Source organism: Lepisosteus oculatus, chromosome 21 (assembly GCF_040954835.1).
Source record: "Lepisosteus oculatus isolate fLepOcu1 chromosome 21, fLepOcu1.hap2, whole genome shotgun sequence".
In the NCBI taxonomy this organism is placed as follows: Eukaryota; Metazoa; Chordata; class Actinopteri; order Semionotiformes; family Lepisosteidae; genus Lepisosteus; species Lepisosteus oculatus.
Window position 1 is genome coordinate 7593369 of NC_090716.1, and position 17959 is coordinate 7611327.

Consider the following 17959-nt stretch of genomic DNA (forward strand, 5'->3'; position numbering starts at 1 on the left):
CAATGTGGTGTAATTACATATTGGTTGTAATAAGGATTTAGAAAATGCAATTAGTTAAAAATATTTATTAAAATGCTTTTATGTACAGTGCTAATGCTTTCAGAAATGCTATCATGTACATTTGTGGATGTAACATTTGAATCAGTCACTTCGGATAATCCTCCCATTTGGACTTTCTTTTAGGGTGCCAAAGTTATGTGGGGGCCATAACTAGAAAGAAAGAGAAACAAATATTAATGAATGCCGACTTCAGACTCATTAATTAATTGATTACATACAAAATTAATTAGAATATGAATTGTAATAAAAGGTTTAATTGACTGTCATTACAACCAGACAGGCTTTGGATGCAGTTTGCTTTAATTAAAAAAAACAAATCTGTATGAGCAGATGATATTGCAGTACCTTTAGGCAAACCCGCCCTCGTATCAGGGCATAAGGAACTGGCCCATAGCTTCTCGAGTCTGTGGAATTCCTGTGGTTGTCTCCCTCTAGCCACACATGCCCTTTTGGAACCTATATGTACATGGAGGGGAAAAAATGTTTTTTTTCTCCGGTTGCATTCTAAAAATGGCTTTCTAACCTTGTAGCTCTTGTTAACTTTGTTTGCATGTAAATACTTCATGGCTTTCCCAAGAACAAGAGGATCTCCGATAATTAAGTCACGTGTGGCGTCTCCACACTTTGGTCCAAAAGACCACAGTTAATGACAACTTTTCTTTGCATATGAAGATACAAGAGGTTAGACCAATGGGACAGGGTCATGGATTTATTAGACTTCAAACAGGGTCATTAGGCTGTTCACTAAAATCTGCCCTCTTGCAACAGAAACAGCACGAACAGGGCAACCACTCTCTCATCAACGTCCTGGGGTCTGCACCAAGGCTAGACCTGCCAGTAGGCCCGCAACAGACCGAGCCATAATTGACTGTGACATCAATTACAAATAATCTCATCACTTTCTGAAAGTAGACTTGTCAAAGCTCTAATTAAGTCCTTGGTCCGCTATACGTGCACGCAGGATCTACAACACATTATATTGTAATAATGGCCATCACAACCCAGAAGGAGTCTGTTTTTGTGTTTCTTAGCTTTTAACAGCCTGGTCCTTTAGCCACACAAAGAAGATGAAGATGAAGATGATGCTGAAAAGGCTTCGTCTCTGCAAAATACTACTTGCAATGTGGTGCCATACTATAGGGATGAAATATAAGTAGAGGTCAAGGGTCACCAAAAGCACCTTCTGAATATGGCATTCATTATATATTACTTTTTGTGGGCAGTGACAAATGTAAACATTAGGGACTAGTGAAAGCAAATCCTTACAATAACATTTTACTGTATTTTTCATTGATATTAGAAAATGTCTTTTTGTTTTGAAAAAGTTTTTACCTAAAAAAGAACCCTTTTGCTTTTGTAAATATTTACCTAATAAACATAAAACAAGCACAAATGTCATTCATAAACTGTGCTTTCATAAAATGCAACACCTTGTCATTCTCTGGATTTGAAGCAATGTTTGTTAACACTTAAAAGTTTCCTAAGGAAATTATTATTATTAAAAGACCTTATCTTGAGAAAACAAATAATACAGACATCTCAGTGGAAATGGAGTTTTGTTAATCAAGCAATATAGTATTATTGCACAATAATGTAAAGCAGTGAATTCTGATGGGACCTGGCAAAGGCCTGTGGACTCACATGATGCCAGAGACGTTGGGCTGCTCCAGTCAGTGCTAACTCTACTGGTGCTCACACCGTCTCAAATGACAAGTGTTTTACAGGCAGCATGGCATGTGTGGACAAGGGTTGTGATAAATCCATGCTAATAAATGTTAATTCCAAATTGGGTGGGTATGAGAAACAATTAGAGATTCAGAAAAACTTGTCCTGCATTTGTAGTGGGTTATTTCACTGGAGGGCTATCGGTTCACTCAGGTTGTCGACCAACCCTTTTGATCAAGACCAGAACTATTGTGGGAGGATATGGTCATACTGTTCTGTACTTCTTAGTGGGTCACAGATGCCAGCTGTAACTGGCACAGTGATCTTTAATTACTTAGAACAGAGTAGAATAGAGAATCCATTGCACTGTATCAACTAATTTCCACAAACATTTTAAAAAACCTCCCACTCTACAGCAGTCAATAAACTGAATCTACTTACAGCTGTGTCAAACATAAAATTAGTTCATAAATGTACTTAAAATAATCATATATATGCATTTATTAACCTGTTTTTTTTTACATTAAAATATTTTTAAAGAGGAACAATTTAGCTACCCTAATAAAGTATGGGGACATCTTTTTCAATGGAGAAAAGTATAGTTACACATTGTGTAATTTTTTGCTTATTTTTTTAGCCATTGCACAATAACTGAAAAGGATTAATACTATAGATCATATTTCAATGGGCTCTGAAACCTGATAAGACAGCTAATCTGACACAGCGAACAGTTCAAGTTAAAATATGCCGACCTCCTTGCAAGTTCACAGGTATCTCAAGTCTCTGAAAGAGAAACCCATGCTCGATGGAAGAAAAAAAAGCAGCTCTTTCTCTATTCAACTACTTTTTTTTTCTTTGCCTTGAACTCTGACAAAACTTAATCTCGGTGCTGGACAAAAGAAGAAAGCCCCCCCTCCCTTTTTCATATCCTTACCCAGGTCTTTGAAATGGCTTACTAGTTTGGTACATGGCCACAAATGTAATTGCCTCATAGCCTGCGGGTGTTCGGATAACAAAAGGTGGGCTTTAGAATAAACCACAGGTGTTACCTTTCTTGATTAAAATAGGTGATGAAAGGCTAGCGCGAAGTTCATGAAAGACAGAATAAATTATGATGACCTTTGTTTTTAGTAAAACAGAATTTAATGAAGACCACATCATCTAAATTTTGAAAGCTGATGGTTTATTCTGATCCTAAATGCGTTTTGAGTGTATCTGATGGAAACATTTCAAACAATATGTCTGTTGGAGCTGCTTTAACAGGACTAGAAGTAGGATAAGTTTGAGTGTGTGTTCTGATTATGAAATTGTACCCACCATTACATCAGTACTTGTCAAAAAAGGCCTTGTTTGACTGAAAATTAGAGAAAGTGTGAATGTTAGTGAAGTGTTTACTATATTGAAGACATTTCACAGTCAATACTATTTACCTTCAGATTTTAGAATCTACTTCTGAATTTAACATAACTTTGCGATTATAAATTTAGACAGAAATATATTAATTTAAACTGAATATTTTCTCAATATTAACATTCAGTATGTTCACTACCATAACAATTTGATGAATAGAAAATGAAAAGCTCAAATTGTTAAAATATTGGGGGGGAAAATCTACACGGTGACATACTGTATTCACAAATGTAGAATACAAATTCCATATTCAGAAAGGAAATATGCATTTTAACGTGGATCTGAGGTAGCGGAAAACATTGTGTTACATGTCCAGGCCATCCCTATAAATCTGATCTACAAGATGGTCTGCCCTTCCTTTCCACCTAGTAACTCATTTTACAGGTCATACAAAAGACAATTATTGAATTACCAGACCAAAGCAAATTTCTCTGCTTTCCTATTGCCTAATCGTGATACCCTTGAGCACATTGAAGCCTCGGGGCCTTGTAACCATGTTGTAGATAAGGCTACTTTGTTGTGACAAACAGCTTTAGATATGTTTTCAGGAGATAACTTTAAAATGCTGAATCAATTGTTTCCCTTAGCATCCTAGCATCATTTTTGTCAAATTATTTGTGATTTTTTTCATATTAATTAGCGATATTGTATAACGCAAAACATGCAGTCAGAACTGAAAAACTACAGGGTATCACTTTGCCTAACAAATCTTTTAAAATTTTATTACCATTTTCATTAAAAACACACAATTGATGTTTCATACAGCTCTTTCATTTTTACTTAAGTATTGTTGCAACAAAAATCAAAACCAAATTCATACACCATATAGTATATCCAGATTTTATTCGTTTATCTTTAAACAAATTACATTTAAAATCAAAACAAAAGGCTGTTTAGCTTGGTGCTCTGTAAACACTGACTTCCAGATAACTACTGGAAGGACATAGAGCAGCTTGGATTGTGGGGCCAACAAGCCTTTTCTGTAAATACTGCGCCTTTGTTGCAAGTAACTGTGTGTGTCCAAGCATGTGTCTGTGCAACACTTATTACATTTGCCAGAGAGGTTCCGAATGAAAAGGTAGAGTAACCCCTGCAAACGAACTCTATTTTAGCACATGAATAAACAAATTTTCTCTCTGCTTGCTGTGGCATTAGCGGTGTCCTGAGACTGATTGTAGAGAAACCGTTGCTGAGAAATGGATGTGGAGCTGAAGCTTTAATCACTGTGACTGACAGGAAGCCAATTCCTTATTTACACACCTAAGAGGTATTAAGTGACATTATCAGGTACTGTTTCTGTTTAAGTAAGGGAGAGGCTTAGTGTATCAGGGCTTTTTGATACAGACTTTGGATTAATCTGATAATTCTCTAAAGCGAGGAGATTAAAATTACCAGAAGATAAAGCATCTGAAAACATATTGTGCACTCAAATCCAAAACTAAACCAATTTTTTTTATAAATGACATTTAAATGCATCATGTTTAGGAACAAAAGTTTTTTTTTAAATAATACATGATCAAAGATTAAATGCTATATAATGCTGCAATTGTGGTACCTGTAGACACATTCTAAGAGAATACATGATTAGCAGTTTACTTTTACACCACTTACACTGCTAAATCTGTGGCAACAATAGATGTTTTTGTACTGTAGGTACAAAGATTAGATTTAACCATTCTGATATGACATAACTTAAACAGAAACAAAATATATACTTACCATTTTCCACTTCACATTGTTCCACCCTAGTGTCCTCTTATAAGATTCTCATTTTGAAAACTTATTTTGAAGATTATTTCAAAAAGGAAAATATGAACATATACTGTACAGGGACAAACAACACCAGCTCATAGCCAAAATTGAGTGAAAGATGAGATTCTAAATATTCAATTTTTCCATTCTGTTTTATCAGTTCAATACTCACATAAGTGTGGGTCTTAAAGACATCAGATGGGCCGCTAGTGCAGACTTTGTCTCCTTCTAATCCAATTACTCTTTTACAAATATTCATCTTTGGATCAAATGGACTTTTTGCAATTACAATATCTCCCCTGAGGAAAATTCAAACATTGATAATTTTAAGCAGAGTGGAATGAAGCTTGCAGTCTTCAATAAAGACTTTTTTTCCTATTTGCTCTACTAATGTGCTAAAGAAAGGACAGCTAAGATATACAATTTATTCAAATGACAAAATCTTTGACAAAGAACTACAAAGTCCTTTACAATTACTAAAATACAAAGTGTAAACTAAAAATAATCATATACTGTACATGTGGTTACTTTGCTATTAAAGGGGCATTTTATATATGTAACTTTTAAAATTACAATAGCACATGGGTATTTTCTAAAGGAGGAAAAATTCAAATTTGTATTCATTCAGTTTCTCTGAAAAGAAAAACAAACTTTGGCTTTTGGGGTTTATATAAATAAGAGGGAAAAATGCACTATGGCCATAGAAAATCCCAGAATATAAGACATGCACTGGTCACTAAAAAAAATAATAAATAGATTTACAGAAATACTGCAGCACCTACAGCGACTCAACTTACTTTTCAATTCTGTAGAAATGACGGCTTATCTTTTCTGAAAACACTACATCATAATTTTGGATAGTGGGCTCCATAGAAGGTCCAGAACACTGTGGTGGAAAAGAATAACATCTAACAAAACCCACACAAACATAAGACATAAGACAGATTTTTCTATTTAGATCATTTTGAACAGAGCTGAACAGATCATTTTGAAATCACGTGGTTTACATAATTTTATCTCACACTGTTGGATTCCAGAGAAAATTCTACAGTATGTACAGAAAACAGATACATTGACATTTTAAATGGTCCTTTATTCCAATTGAAGGTTTGACACTTACAGATGCTTGCTTAGGTTTTGTACATTCTGAAGACAAGTTTTCATACTGCAGGTTCACAATAACCAAGACACAAGACCCTCCCACATATCAGTGCAGAATTCTACCTTTCTGCTGCAGAGGGTGGAAATAGATTTCTGACTGATACAATGACACCACCAGCTGTTTATTTTAGGTTGAGGAACAGCCATTACATAATCAAGTGGTATCTTCAATGCCCTGTACAATGGCCTTTTATGTTATTTGCAATAGTTTTGACATAAATGCTGGAAATGAGCACAAGAAAAAGGGCTGGGAAGGGGGACGTACCGCAACAAGCTCTCCGATGTACTCAAATGCACAGTGAGCAATGCAGCCATACTGAATAGTGTATCCAACAAAACCCAGTGCCTTCCCCACTGCTCTCCGGAACATGTCAAGACCTGCAGCTAAAAATAACATGTTTTGTATTAAATGGCCACTGCTGCATAAGCTGTGTGTTCTTCATGCTTACTGTATACCCTTCTCGCAATTATTCCAGTATAATACTGGAAAACTAAGAACATTTCTTTGAATGTACTGACAGAGCCTTTTGCTGGGAAAGTGTATAATGTGAACTGCTGTACATTTCACACAAATTAAACTTTCCACTTTACAAACAACCCAAAAAAATATTCACAATAATATGCTTGGCTTTAACCATGGCTTTGGTTCACTGGTACTTTAAAGCCTAATCACCTTTTAAGATGCAGTACATCAACACAAACTGGTACGTTGGATTTATCTGACCAAAAAATAAGAACATGATTCTTTGGGATAACAATTATGCAGGTGAAGCTGAAAGATCTGGCACTTATAGACAGCATTATGTCAAGAACAACTTCCGTCTTTTTATTTCAAGTTGAATCAGATCAGCTCAGAAGCCAAAAGGAAGTACTGTATTACACACATTAAAGGAAGCAAAGAAAACAGTCACTGCAAAGGTCTCCAGCACTGTGAACATTAGTGTAATTTAGAGATTTGTAACACAATTGAATGTGAACCATCTGACCCAAAGCTGACTTTTTCAACAACACCTGCCAGGTGTTTGACTTATCAATACATGCCATCTTTAGGTCCCGAGTTCAGCAAAGCAGTGCCTCCTCTTGGGTAATCAATTCATTTACAAAGATCACTTTTTGCACTTTTTCACTGCATCACCAATGATGAAAAAAACTGGATCTAAATAAACTACAGCTGGGGTTGGAGCATTCAATTACTAAAGCCATTTTCTTTCATCATTGAAATTATAACAATAAGGTTTAATTTTGGAAAGCAATGCCTGTGAAAAATTCATTTACTAAGTGAATTCTTAGGATTTTTGCAGTCACAGGGCTAATTCATACTGCAAACATAAGATTAGCAAATCTGGATTTGTTTCTGCCTTATTGATTATAGCTAGATACTCTTTTCCTTCTGGACCAGGAATTATATTTATTTTACGGCATAAGACTCCTTTGTAACATGTGAGACATCTAAAGAAACTCCTCCTAGTTTTAAAATAGAATGAGAGAAAACCCGAGTACGGTATTATTAGAAAAAATTGACAACATTTATGTTTATTATTTTAAGTCCTACAGGAGTAAAAAAAGTTTTACTTTTAACTTAATCTTCCTTTTAAAAGAAGCACAGTAACTTTGCCCTCATGAAAAATGAATAGGAGGCAATGCTTCGCAACCAGTTGTTTGTCAGTCATTTCATAATGAATTCTGCACTTTCTTCACATCATTTCTGCTGATAGCATTAATCATGGCAAGCAGTGCGGAAATCACTTTGAGCTTTATGAATGACATCCCAGAGATGGGAAAGGATTAGTTCTCAGTCGCTGCCAGTTATAGCGCCAGGTGGCTTTTTCTGCAGCGAAGGTGTTACCGATAATCCCATTACACTGGTACTAAATCTCACAGACATCAAAATTATCGCCGAGGTTCCTTTTCATCCCATCTCTTTCCAAATGACTGGAAGTCGCTTCACCTGAAAGAAGTCAAATCTGCAGGCAGCTGCTGTTTTAGCAGCCAGCAGACTCACCGAGAATGCCAATCTTGATCCAATTTCGCTGTGCCGGTGGCCCCTTATTCCCCGTCCAATAATACATCTGTTAGAAAATCCTACAGCTACAAATCAAGTTTAATCCTAGCAAGGACCTCATGTTGATCTTGTCTTCCAAACATGCAGCAGGTTTCTCCGTCTATCTCTGACAGCCTCTTGGGACTGCCCTTAAATCCCAGATCTGCTTAGAAGAATAGGGTAGGGATCACAAAACATGACCCCAGAACCTTGATATGACTATATTCCGACCCTTGGGCATTCATTGTAGGTGAAGATTAGAACTTTGCATAATAAGATTACACGGCAAGTGAATGATATCAAGGGACAATCCATATGCAGCCGCCTGGTTTTCTATAGACAGTCTGAACTTCGTAATATGCAACACAGAAGGAAAAGAGCTTGCTCTTTCTTCTAGAAATAAAACGGATTCGTATAAATTAGCTGGCCATTCCCAGTCGCAGAAATCTCCGATTAGATCTCTATTACTGACAGCCTTTATGTAGTTAGAACAAATGCCATCTTCTCTTTAATTCTCTGGCTCGGTTGCAGGGGCAGTCTTTAATTGAAATGCACATTATATTATAGCAAGAAATTAACACCTTGTCTTCCTTAATCCTGGATTACAAATGACTGTGTACATAATAAAAACAAAGAAATTAATGTAGAAATCTTGCTTAACCATCTGTGATCTGTGTAGTGAAAGGCAATTCATTCTCAAATCCCTGGTCTCAGATAAACAGACAAAAAAAATGTAGTAAAGTACTAAAATAAGAAGTTCATTCAGATCATCGACATTAAATGTTTTTTCCTTTTCTTGAGGAGGTATAAGGATTATTTATATATTTTAAGTATTCACTAAGTAAATATTTTATCAAATGGAAATAAGCATTGACCCAGGTAAAAATGTTTGTTTTTATTTTGCATATACAGAAACATCTAAATTCTATGTTGCAACTTTTTTGCCTTAAACGCAAAATATGTTGCTTAATCCTTTTATAAACTGTAAACAAAACCCTGACTAAATAAAAAGGGTAACTAAAATTAAGTAGGACATATTTCAAGGTATCTTTCTTAAGAACATTGTTTCTGGATACTGAAATTAAGCATGCAAAATCTTCATTAACAATGCCTCATGGAGCACTTTCTTCTGCATTGCCATCTACAGTATGTAGATGGAATTCAGTCTTTCACACTGCTCTGTATTGACATCATCACCACAGTCCACTTTTTCTGCATCAACTTCTTCTCTCTCAGATAGGCTACACTGTAGACTGATATGTTTATTTGACAGCTCTGTGATCCACAATAGAGTGTGGGAAGCAAATCTAACACTCCCCTTCCTGATGGATCAATGTGCACAATATCCACCATCACCAAAGCTGCGTGAGTGAAGAGAACAGTATGGCTCATTGGGAAACAACTCTGAAGTACACTAGGCAGGAGAGGGTGCACAAAACGCAATGCTCCAAAACAATTTCAGACTGATACAAAACAAGGGAAGACAGAAGAAACTGTGATTTCACTCACACTGGAAAAAAAAGATTAATTCATTAAGTCTGTACCTTAATTTCTCTCTGCATTTAAGAATGTTTAAATCTCTTCCTTTACAAATGCCTATACATTCCAAGAGCAAAATAAACAAATCAAAATAACATTTGCATGTATTGTTCTCAAATTTATTCAGCTTTGATAATTAATATACAATGTTCTCAACTCTACACGTTAGGAGCAATATAAAAATATTCAAACATGATATGCAGTGACAACTTAAAAACCACACACAAAATGTCAACATATTTTTACACCTGTAGTATACTGTATATACTGGGTGCAGACATAAAGCATTTACCCATCCAAACATTAGTTCACTGCATAAACGAAAGCAGCCTTTATAAAAAGCAGAAAGATTGGAATGAAGATAAGTCTTCATCTGATTATTACTGGAGTCCTAGTCAATCCCTAGATGTTTGAATCCATGATATAAATCAGTATGAAATACGCAACGCTTATCTGGCCACAAAAGTAGATAAAACGAAAATGGTAGATTTCAAAAGAACCTCATCATTAAAATAAGAAATTAGAATGGCATGGAATGAGAAGTCTAGGGCGTTGTGTAGCTAAGTAGATTACATGGAGAAAAAAAAAACATTAAATATGTTAGACACAGAAATCCCAGATGGGAGCTTGAAATAAAGGATCATCAGTGCAGTGGGGGGAATTTCCTTATGATCTCTAATTTTTTCACAGCAGAAGGTAGAAGGCAGAAGGCAAATAAGATACTGATTATTCCTTTTATACTGGTCGCTTTACATTCCATGGGATGAAAGTGTTTATAGCCTCTGTGGAATTCGCTAAACTATCAGCATAATTATAATTAAACCCCTCAAATTAGGTTTGATACCTAGTTTATAAAAACAGGAATCATACTCAGCATGAATCAAACCATGGGCTGCCTCCACTGCAATCTGAAGAGATTCTGACCATGTTCAGACTTTACAACCACTTACAGAAAGAAACTGGACATTTTGACCCTGCCAACAGAGGTACTATACCAAGACAGAGGACTACACAAAGGCGTATTGAAACTTTATAAATGTATATGGTTTTTGTAAAGCTGTTTGTGTAGTTTTACACAGCTGGTTTCTAAAATTACCAACATATACAGAAAGATTAGTAGAGAATATATTAGACCTGCAGGGTACATTGGATACACTGCAGTAAATCTTGTGTACTTCTGGTAGATACCTACAGGTCTTTCATAAAATATCCAAGAACAATGCACACAATGAACTAAACCTTTAAAGCAGACATATCAATAACAGATTTTATTATTTACTTTGCACATGAATGAAACGCACTCAGTCATACATTTAATCCAAAAATCCTTTAGTTAGCTTCAAGGAGATTTAACTTAAGTAAATTACAAAGATGCTTCTTTAAAGGTCTCCCCGTATTTTAAACTATAACTTTCTCTTCAATGTTAACTAAATAAATTGCAACTATGCTGATGACGATCTCATTTCCCCCCAGCCTGCTGTTACACTCTTGTATAGAAATATTCAAGGGAAACCCAAACAATCTACAACCTATTCAGGAAAGTGTTTGACATGTTATGACTATCAGTATTATACAGTACAATCTGATATCAACCAATAAAACTGACATAACATTATCGCATTATACACTCATAAAAGGAATGAATTGAGAATTTGGATTTTATTATTAAATAACCAATCTTGTTGCCCAGTAACATTTTAAAACTAAATATGGTATTTTGATGTGATCTTTGATTTTGTATGTTTCACAAAACAACCAATGTAACAGCTATTACTGTAGAAATATTTCAATAAGTGGATTGTTTCCTTTTCAGGCTTTTGAAAAGAAGCTATTGATTTTGCAAGGTTTTTTTTTTCATGTTATGATGGGTATCGTGTATTGTAAGTCATGAGAAATTAAATTGCCTTCATTTTCTATGGTGTTAAACGTAATGTTATCATAACATGAGAATGTTTCCAGATAAGAACGCTAAGAACATATACTACCAAACAGATTTCAAAGCTCAGCTCTCTTTAAAAAACATGTTACACTTCTATTTAACGTTATTCTTTTTGATTTAATTCCACTGATTTTCAAATGTTTGCCCCTGATTAAAAAACAGAATAACTTCAGATTTCTGTTGAAAAGTGTAATTTAAGGTACTTAATTAGCATGTTAACTCAGTGATCAACATTGCCCATTATTTTTATTTTTCCATTTCAATCACCTAAACACTAACATCAATCTGATCTTGGTTCTTTTTTCACATGATCTAAATATAAATATGTTCCAATATAGAAAGAGCCACCATCAACAGAGCTTTGTCATTGTAAACATTTGAAAATAACACAGAACATCAAATTTTGTATATTTAATTCATGTAATCACCTTTACCTGGGATCCTGTAAGTATGGTAGATCTTCAAGCATCTGAAATCAACACTCAATCTAAGTATGCTTATCTTAATTACTAATTAATTTGTACCATTTAAGGATAAATATTTATTTTATTCATTTAAAATCATGTGCTGCATCCTGTCATTTAAAATCTGCCTGTTTAACCTAACATATCCTCAATTCCCTCAATTAGATATGCCCTCAAGCTGCCTGTTGTCAGCTACAAAGCACTACAGTCTCAGGCTCATCCTATTGTTGCATGAGAAAAGCTGAATAAAAATGAAGCCATCTTCTTTGCAATCATTATATGGGCTCATGCTGTGTAGTGCTTATGAGCATCTCAAGTAGCAAAGTACCTTGTTTCTGCGCCCAGCATGGCTTCAGCAGGGAACCTGGTCATGTGACTTTAGGCCTACCTAGTCAGGTGGCTAGGAACTAATCTGATTTGGTGACTATACAATTTAATCGGCAGATCCGAAAGCCATTGCATTCCAGCCCTGATGGGGAAAGAAGCTTTGCAGTATAATGGCATACGCCTCTAAGCTGATTAGGAACATTGATGCCAATGTAATTATTTTAAATAAACTATCAATAAGAAAAATGATAATATACATGGCTATCAATTAATTAAAAGGTAACCCAAGCATTACTTTAGAATATCCTAGCAAAAACATATTTTAAACAACCACACTCAAATTTTCTTATATAATAATGTCTCACGTTTCCACTAACATCATATATTCACAATACAGCATCTTCCCGGAAAATGCAGAACTGCTGTTTTAAACATGTTATACATACAAAATAATTGACACTACAAAACTGTTCCAACAGAGAAAAACTATCCTTGTTAAGATGTGTATTTCAAACCAAGATTAAACTGTTGACAATGGCCTTGTAGAAATAACTTAGAGAGCCAGAAAAAACTCTTTATGTTATTCCCAAAGAACAATGTTAATTTTGATGACATTGCTAAATGTGTTTTTTTTTTTGTTCAGTTATAAACAAGTCCATAGAAATAGAGAACCATAGAACAACACAAATTACACTTATTTGGGGGGGGGGGGGGGGTTGGGGGGGGGGAATCCAGATTTACTATTTACTAATCCAGAAAATATTAGATTTACATTAGAATCCTGTTACATCTTGACTGCAGCACTGCTTCTGGTTGAGGCACCCTCCACCCACAAAATGTAATTAATTTATTAACTACACAAACATTGTTTTCACCTATATTATATAACTACATCTATTCAAAATCTAAATTAAGTACTATTAATAACACTTAATTCATCACTTATTCATTTGAGAAAGTGGTAATTCAGATGTAGTCTCTAAAACACATGATTCTACACCTACTGTGACAGCAGCATTATCAGCATATATAAACAGTTTAACACCCAAGTTCATCAGGTCTCAGAAGCTAAGCAAGACAGAAGGTCTTTCTAAGGTCTTAGAAAGCTAAACTGGTCTTGGTCGGCACTGGGGACTTGAGACCTTCAAGGAAAACAAGGTGGCAGCTGTTAGTGGCACTCTAGACCAGAATTTCCATTCTGTTCGTGAGTGACTCAGTCCTGTAGGAGATGCTCTGCTTCAGATGAGGCATTAAATCGAGATCCTGACATCTTGGTAATTAAGGATTTCATGAGTTGTTCAGAAGAGTTGGGGTGTTAACACAATTCCAGTTCTAGCTTTGCACAGTCTGCACCCCCATTATAGTACAGTTAGCGAAGTAACTTCTCCCATCTCTGAGCTGCCAGTGGACATGCTGTTGGTGCATAATGGTTGTCCAAAACGAAGAGAAGATCTATGCCGCATGCAAGGTTTTAAGTGATAAAAAAAAATCACGTTTCAGGACCACAGTGTCATAACAGTGTAGACCTTTGAATTAGCTAGGCCAGGTTTCTAGCAAATGATGATTTGCTATAGAGTAAATGGCTGTTCAGTAAACGTATGTGAGAGATGACGATCAATTTTGGATACTTCCAACTTATCAGTATCCGTGCTAGACTAAAGATGACTTGTGGGAGGATATTTAAAAAATACTCAAGAACACATGGAAGAAATTTTAGCGACCAAACAAAACATTTTCATTTTTACGTATGGTTCTATGTGCATTGATTTACCTGCGAAAACAATTCATTTTTTTATATTTCATTGTGTTCTTCTGACAAAGGCTTACTGGCATTGGCTATCAGTACAATGGTTCTTTGTTTCTGCAAGTATATAGCTCTTATATCTTTTATTTAGTACTTAGCACTTACAACATTGAAAATAAAGGTCTTAATACTCACCTTGTCAACAATCTAACAAGGATAGTTGTAACTGCTCAATTCCGTGACTTCAGGTCCACCTGCAGTTCTACACCGTTTCAAAGCGCAGTGAAACGTCATACCAATAACAACCTCTATGATTGGCTGATTAACTAAGAATTCGCTTTTCGATTGGTCAGCTGCTTTCCTGAGCCCTCAGTTATGTCAACATAACGCTAAACATGGCTGCCCACATGAAGAACGTGAATAAAGCTAGTTTAAATCAAGGTGTAAGCGTTACAGTCGGAACAACTAGTTTTCAGAAGAAATCGCGCAGCAAGTTCGTCTCCATCCCTGGAACTAGACCATCCGTTCAAAATGGACAGCTTATTGTTTCTACTGGGGTCACATCTCTTGATTATGTTATAGGTTAGTCTTTTATTATCTAAGCCTCTTTGTAACTGTGCTGTTGCTTCTTCTATGCAAACGACAGACTGGCAACTTGTAAACTGACACATTCCTGAAAATGAAATAATTATTTAATGAAGTAGTCACCCTGTCTCTCTCGAGTTTATTGTCGTACCTCCTGTTTCTTAGTGCACGTGTGTGGTCTATAACTTGACATGCTATAAAATACAGTAGTGAACTGAAATTGAACATTTCGCAGTTCATTCATTTTAAGGTAGATTATAAATGTGTAACGCACGTCTACATTTTTCCACAGATTATCTGTTATACGTAATACAGTTAAATAATACCCCCATCTGCATAATATTGCAACCTAGTAACCCAGTCTTCTCTTGATACTATTCGTATTTCTGAATTGCCACTAGTGTAGGAAGCACCCTGTAGTTAGATGTGCGTATTTGCTGTTAAAAGAGATGGCAACTTTAGATTTTTTCTAGTCTACACGTAAAACAGTATCTTCCTAACGCATAGAAATGTACCTTTTTGCGCTTCCAAGGTTTCGCTGTTTACGTTTAAATCACCAAGTTTCAAATACACCCTCCCTGACTAAATTAAGGGACAGATCTTGTTAAATACGGTATAAATAAAAATGTAGTTTTAATGCCAGCTCACTACATTTTCAAACAAGCTATAATATCTGACGATTAAAAACAAATCTGATGTACACAGAATATTAAGTTATCCAGCAACAGATTTTTCAGAGTTTTAAATTTCTGAATGCAGCTACTGTACCATAGACAATATCCAGTTTTATATCCTAAAATGCATGCACACAGACAACTAAACATTTTAGCTTTTCTTTTCCACAAATGGTAATTCATAGTAGGAGAACAGATGTTACAGTGATTTGAAAATATAAAAAAGGCTGGCTAAAAATGTTAACTTTTGTTTTAACAGGAGGTGGGTTAGCTGTTGGAAGTCTGTTGTTGATAGGTAAGCAATTTCCTATATGTGTTAAAAATATTTTCAAATGTTGATTACAATACACAAAAATAGTAATGAAAAATGTATTATCAAGTAAGTATGACAGCCCTTATTACTTCAACTTTTTTCCAAAACAGCCATGAAGAGTTTTATCATATTATTGAAAAACAGTAGAAGTCATGTGGAGAAAGGGTTAAAGAGTCAAATCAGTCATTCATTTCCGCCAGATCTAGTCAAGTGATTGTGTGGTCCTTCCAGAGGTTAATTCCATAACACTTAGTATGCTTCATTTCAAGGTAACTGACTGTCAACAGGTAAGAGGTGAGCACATGACACTGATAAGATTAGCATATTCTCAGTGTTGTTTCTGTTTTCATGCTGGAGTCAGGTACTACTTGAAAAGTTTTTTTAGGAATTTAACTTTGTTTTTTGACTTAGTTTACAAACTTAGTTCAGTATTCCCTTACATTGCTATTACTTCCAGTCTACAAATGAGTTCCTTTAGAGGATTAAATGCTCTTTTTTTTCCAACCCACATTATCCTGGTTGATTTAATCAAGTAATGGCAGTTTCAGGTGTTATTTGCATGATGTAATCACATCTCCCACGGTGTGCTGGATCTTGAATGGGAATCAGGGCCAGGAGGTTGTCACCTGCATTTTTTTGTCCCCAAAGAAAACATTGTTTTGTTTCATTTTACATCATTTGTGATTTTAGTCCTGAACTTTTTTCAACCAAAAAAGACTTGATGTATATAATTAATGGAACTATTCTATTATTAATCTGTGATGACAAAAGGCTTCATAATGAAGGAGTAGGAAACATACTGCTTTCAACAAATGTGCGTCATATAAATAGCATGTTTCAAATAGTATTCTATTAATATGAATAATATTTTTATTATTTAGATATAGCATGTACTGAACTTACGAGGTTTGAACATAAAAATTCTCCGAATGCAGATGATATCCAGAATGGATTGATGGAAACCAACTAGATCAAAACTTCTACATGTGTTTATTTCTTGGCTCTGGAGAGCCACAGTCTTGAAGCTGGTAATAGGCCCTTAAATCCTCAGTAACTTCACACTTAGAACAATTCAAGACAAAACCAATGCCACAGAAACATTCAGTTAAGTCATTAACGTTGAGAGCTTAAAGGTTAAATCAAAACCAGAAAACTTTTGTGTATATCTTGGACTAGGAGGTAGTGATGCCTTTCATGTCTTGCACATAATAACCAACATAGATTATCATCTGCAGGACATGAAAGGCACAACAGTTTAAATAGTGGGGAGCTGTGAGTAGGGTTGGTGGACCAGTACGTTGCAGTTAGTGGATCGGAAGGTGACCAGCAGGTGGCTCATGTCCCTCTGGACGAGAAATGTCAAAAACCAAGACCCCAGCATGGTGACAAGAGACCTTGTAGGAGTGGCTGTTCATCAGAAGAGACATTAGACCTTAGAGACAAGGTCTTAACTAGTTGGTTATAAACAGTACGGAGACACTCTTTGTAAGAATAGAGATATTAACCTCAGTATCCTGGTTGCATTCCACATAGGTCTTGCACAGACTGACCCCCTTAATTTAACCGGTGAAGTAATTATAGCCGATCAGGTGGTAAAGTGTGACGTGGGGCTGCCTGTCACCCAGGTAGATTCTGATTCTTTATTTGTATCCTTATTTACCTGCGATCATTGTCCAAGGTGTCCAAGGAGATTTTGTGATTGTTTGAAAATGCCTCGCAGGTGTGTTTTGATTTTCAGGCACAGTGGCCCTGTTTTGAAAGCACTTAAGACTTTTGGTGCTCATGAGGCTGTAACCTACCATAAAAATATCTATTGTTACCTTAATTTATCAGTGTTATTTATCTGAGGCTCTTGGTGACTATACACTAATGCTCAGCCTTCCATGTTATGAATTATAATGTGAATCATTTAATCTAGTATAATAGAAACTGATGGCAGTGAGATACTGAGTCTACTGTACTTTCTGCTGTGAAGCCAAAGACTTTATGTATATTAAATAGCAGTAGCACATTGTAGAGCAGAAATGATATATCTATTAATGAATATTAAGATCTCTAGGTTTTACGAACATTTAATAAATCATAAAAGATACTACTTTAGCCTAAAGAAACTAGATGTTTTCAATATTTGGAATGTGATAAGATACATACAAATGTTTAAATTTAATTCTGTTAGGGCTGTGTAGCTAGTGTATTTTTTTAGGGTTCAATAAATGGATATAAAGTGTTTTAATACAGCACTGAGAGGCATTAAACTAACTGTTGTGCTTTATTGCCTTTCAGTT

The 17959-nt window shown here is 35.4% G+C and overlaps 2 protein-coding genes across 6 annotated transcripts in view; one reads left to right on the plus strand and one right to left on the minus strand.

Moving 5' to 3' along the window:
• Nucleotides 1-50: 50 nt before the first annotated feature.
• Nucleotides 51-14401, minus strand: immp1l (inner mitochondrial membrane peptidase subunit 1). The gene is made up of 6 exons (XM_006642522.3): nucleotides 14298-14401; nucleotides 6314-6432; nucleotides 5685-5773; nucleotides 5060-5186; nucleotides 406-516; nucleotides 51-210 (listed from the first exon to the last, which is right to left on the minus strand). Exons 2-6 carry the CDS (start codon nucleotides 6416-6418, stop codon nucleotides 142-144), a joined length of 501 nt encoding a protein of 166 aa, XP_006642585.1. The 5' UTR covers nucleotides 6419-6432; nucleotides 14298-14401; the 3' UTR covers nucleotides 51-141.
• A 59-nt stretch (nucleotides 14402-14460) lies between these two features.
• The window catches only part of elp4 (elongator acetyltransferase complex subunit 4), a 134979-nt gene continuing 131480 nt past the window's right edge, over nucleotides 14461-17959 (plus strand). For all 5 annotated transcript variants that reach the window (XR_001477320.2, XR_001477321.2, XM_006642631.3 and 2 more), the window contains exons 1-2: nucleotides 14461-14684; nucleotides 15621-15656. Coding sequence is in view for 3 of the 5 variants with exons in the window: in XM_006642631.3 (XP_006642694.2) it covers nucleotides 14498-14684; nucleotides 15621-15656 (223 nt within the window). In the remaining 2 variants the exon portion in view is untranslated. The remainder of the gene's footprint in view (nucleotides 14685-15620; nucleotides 15657-17959) is intronic.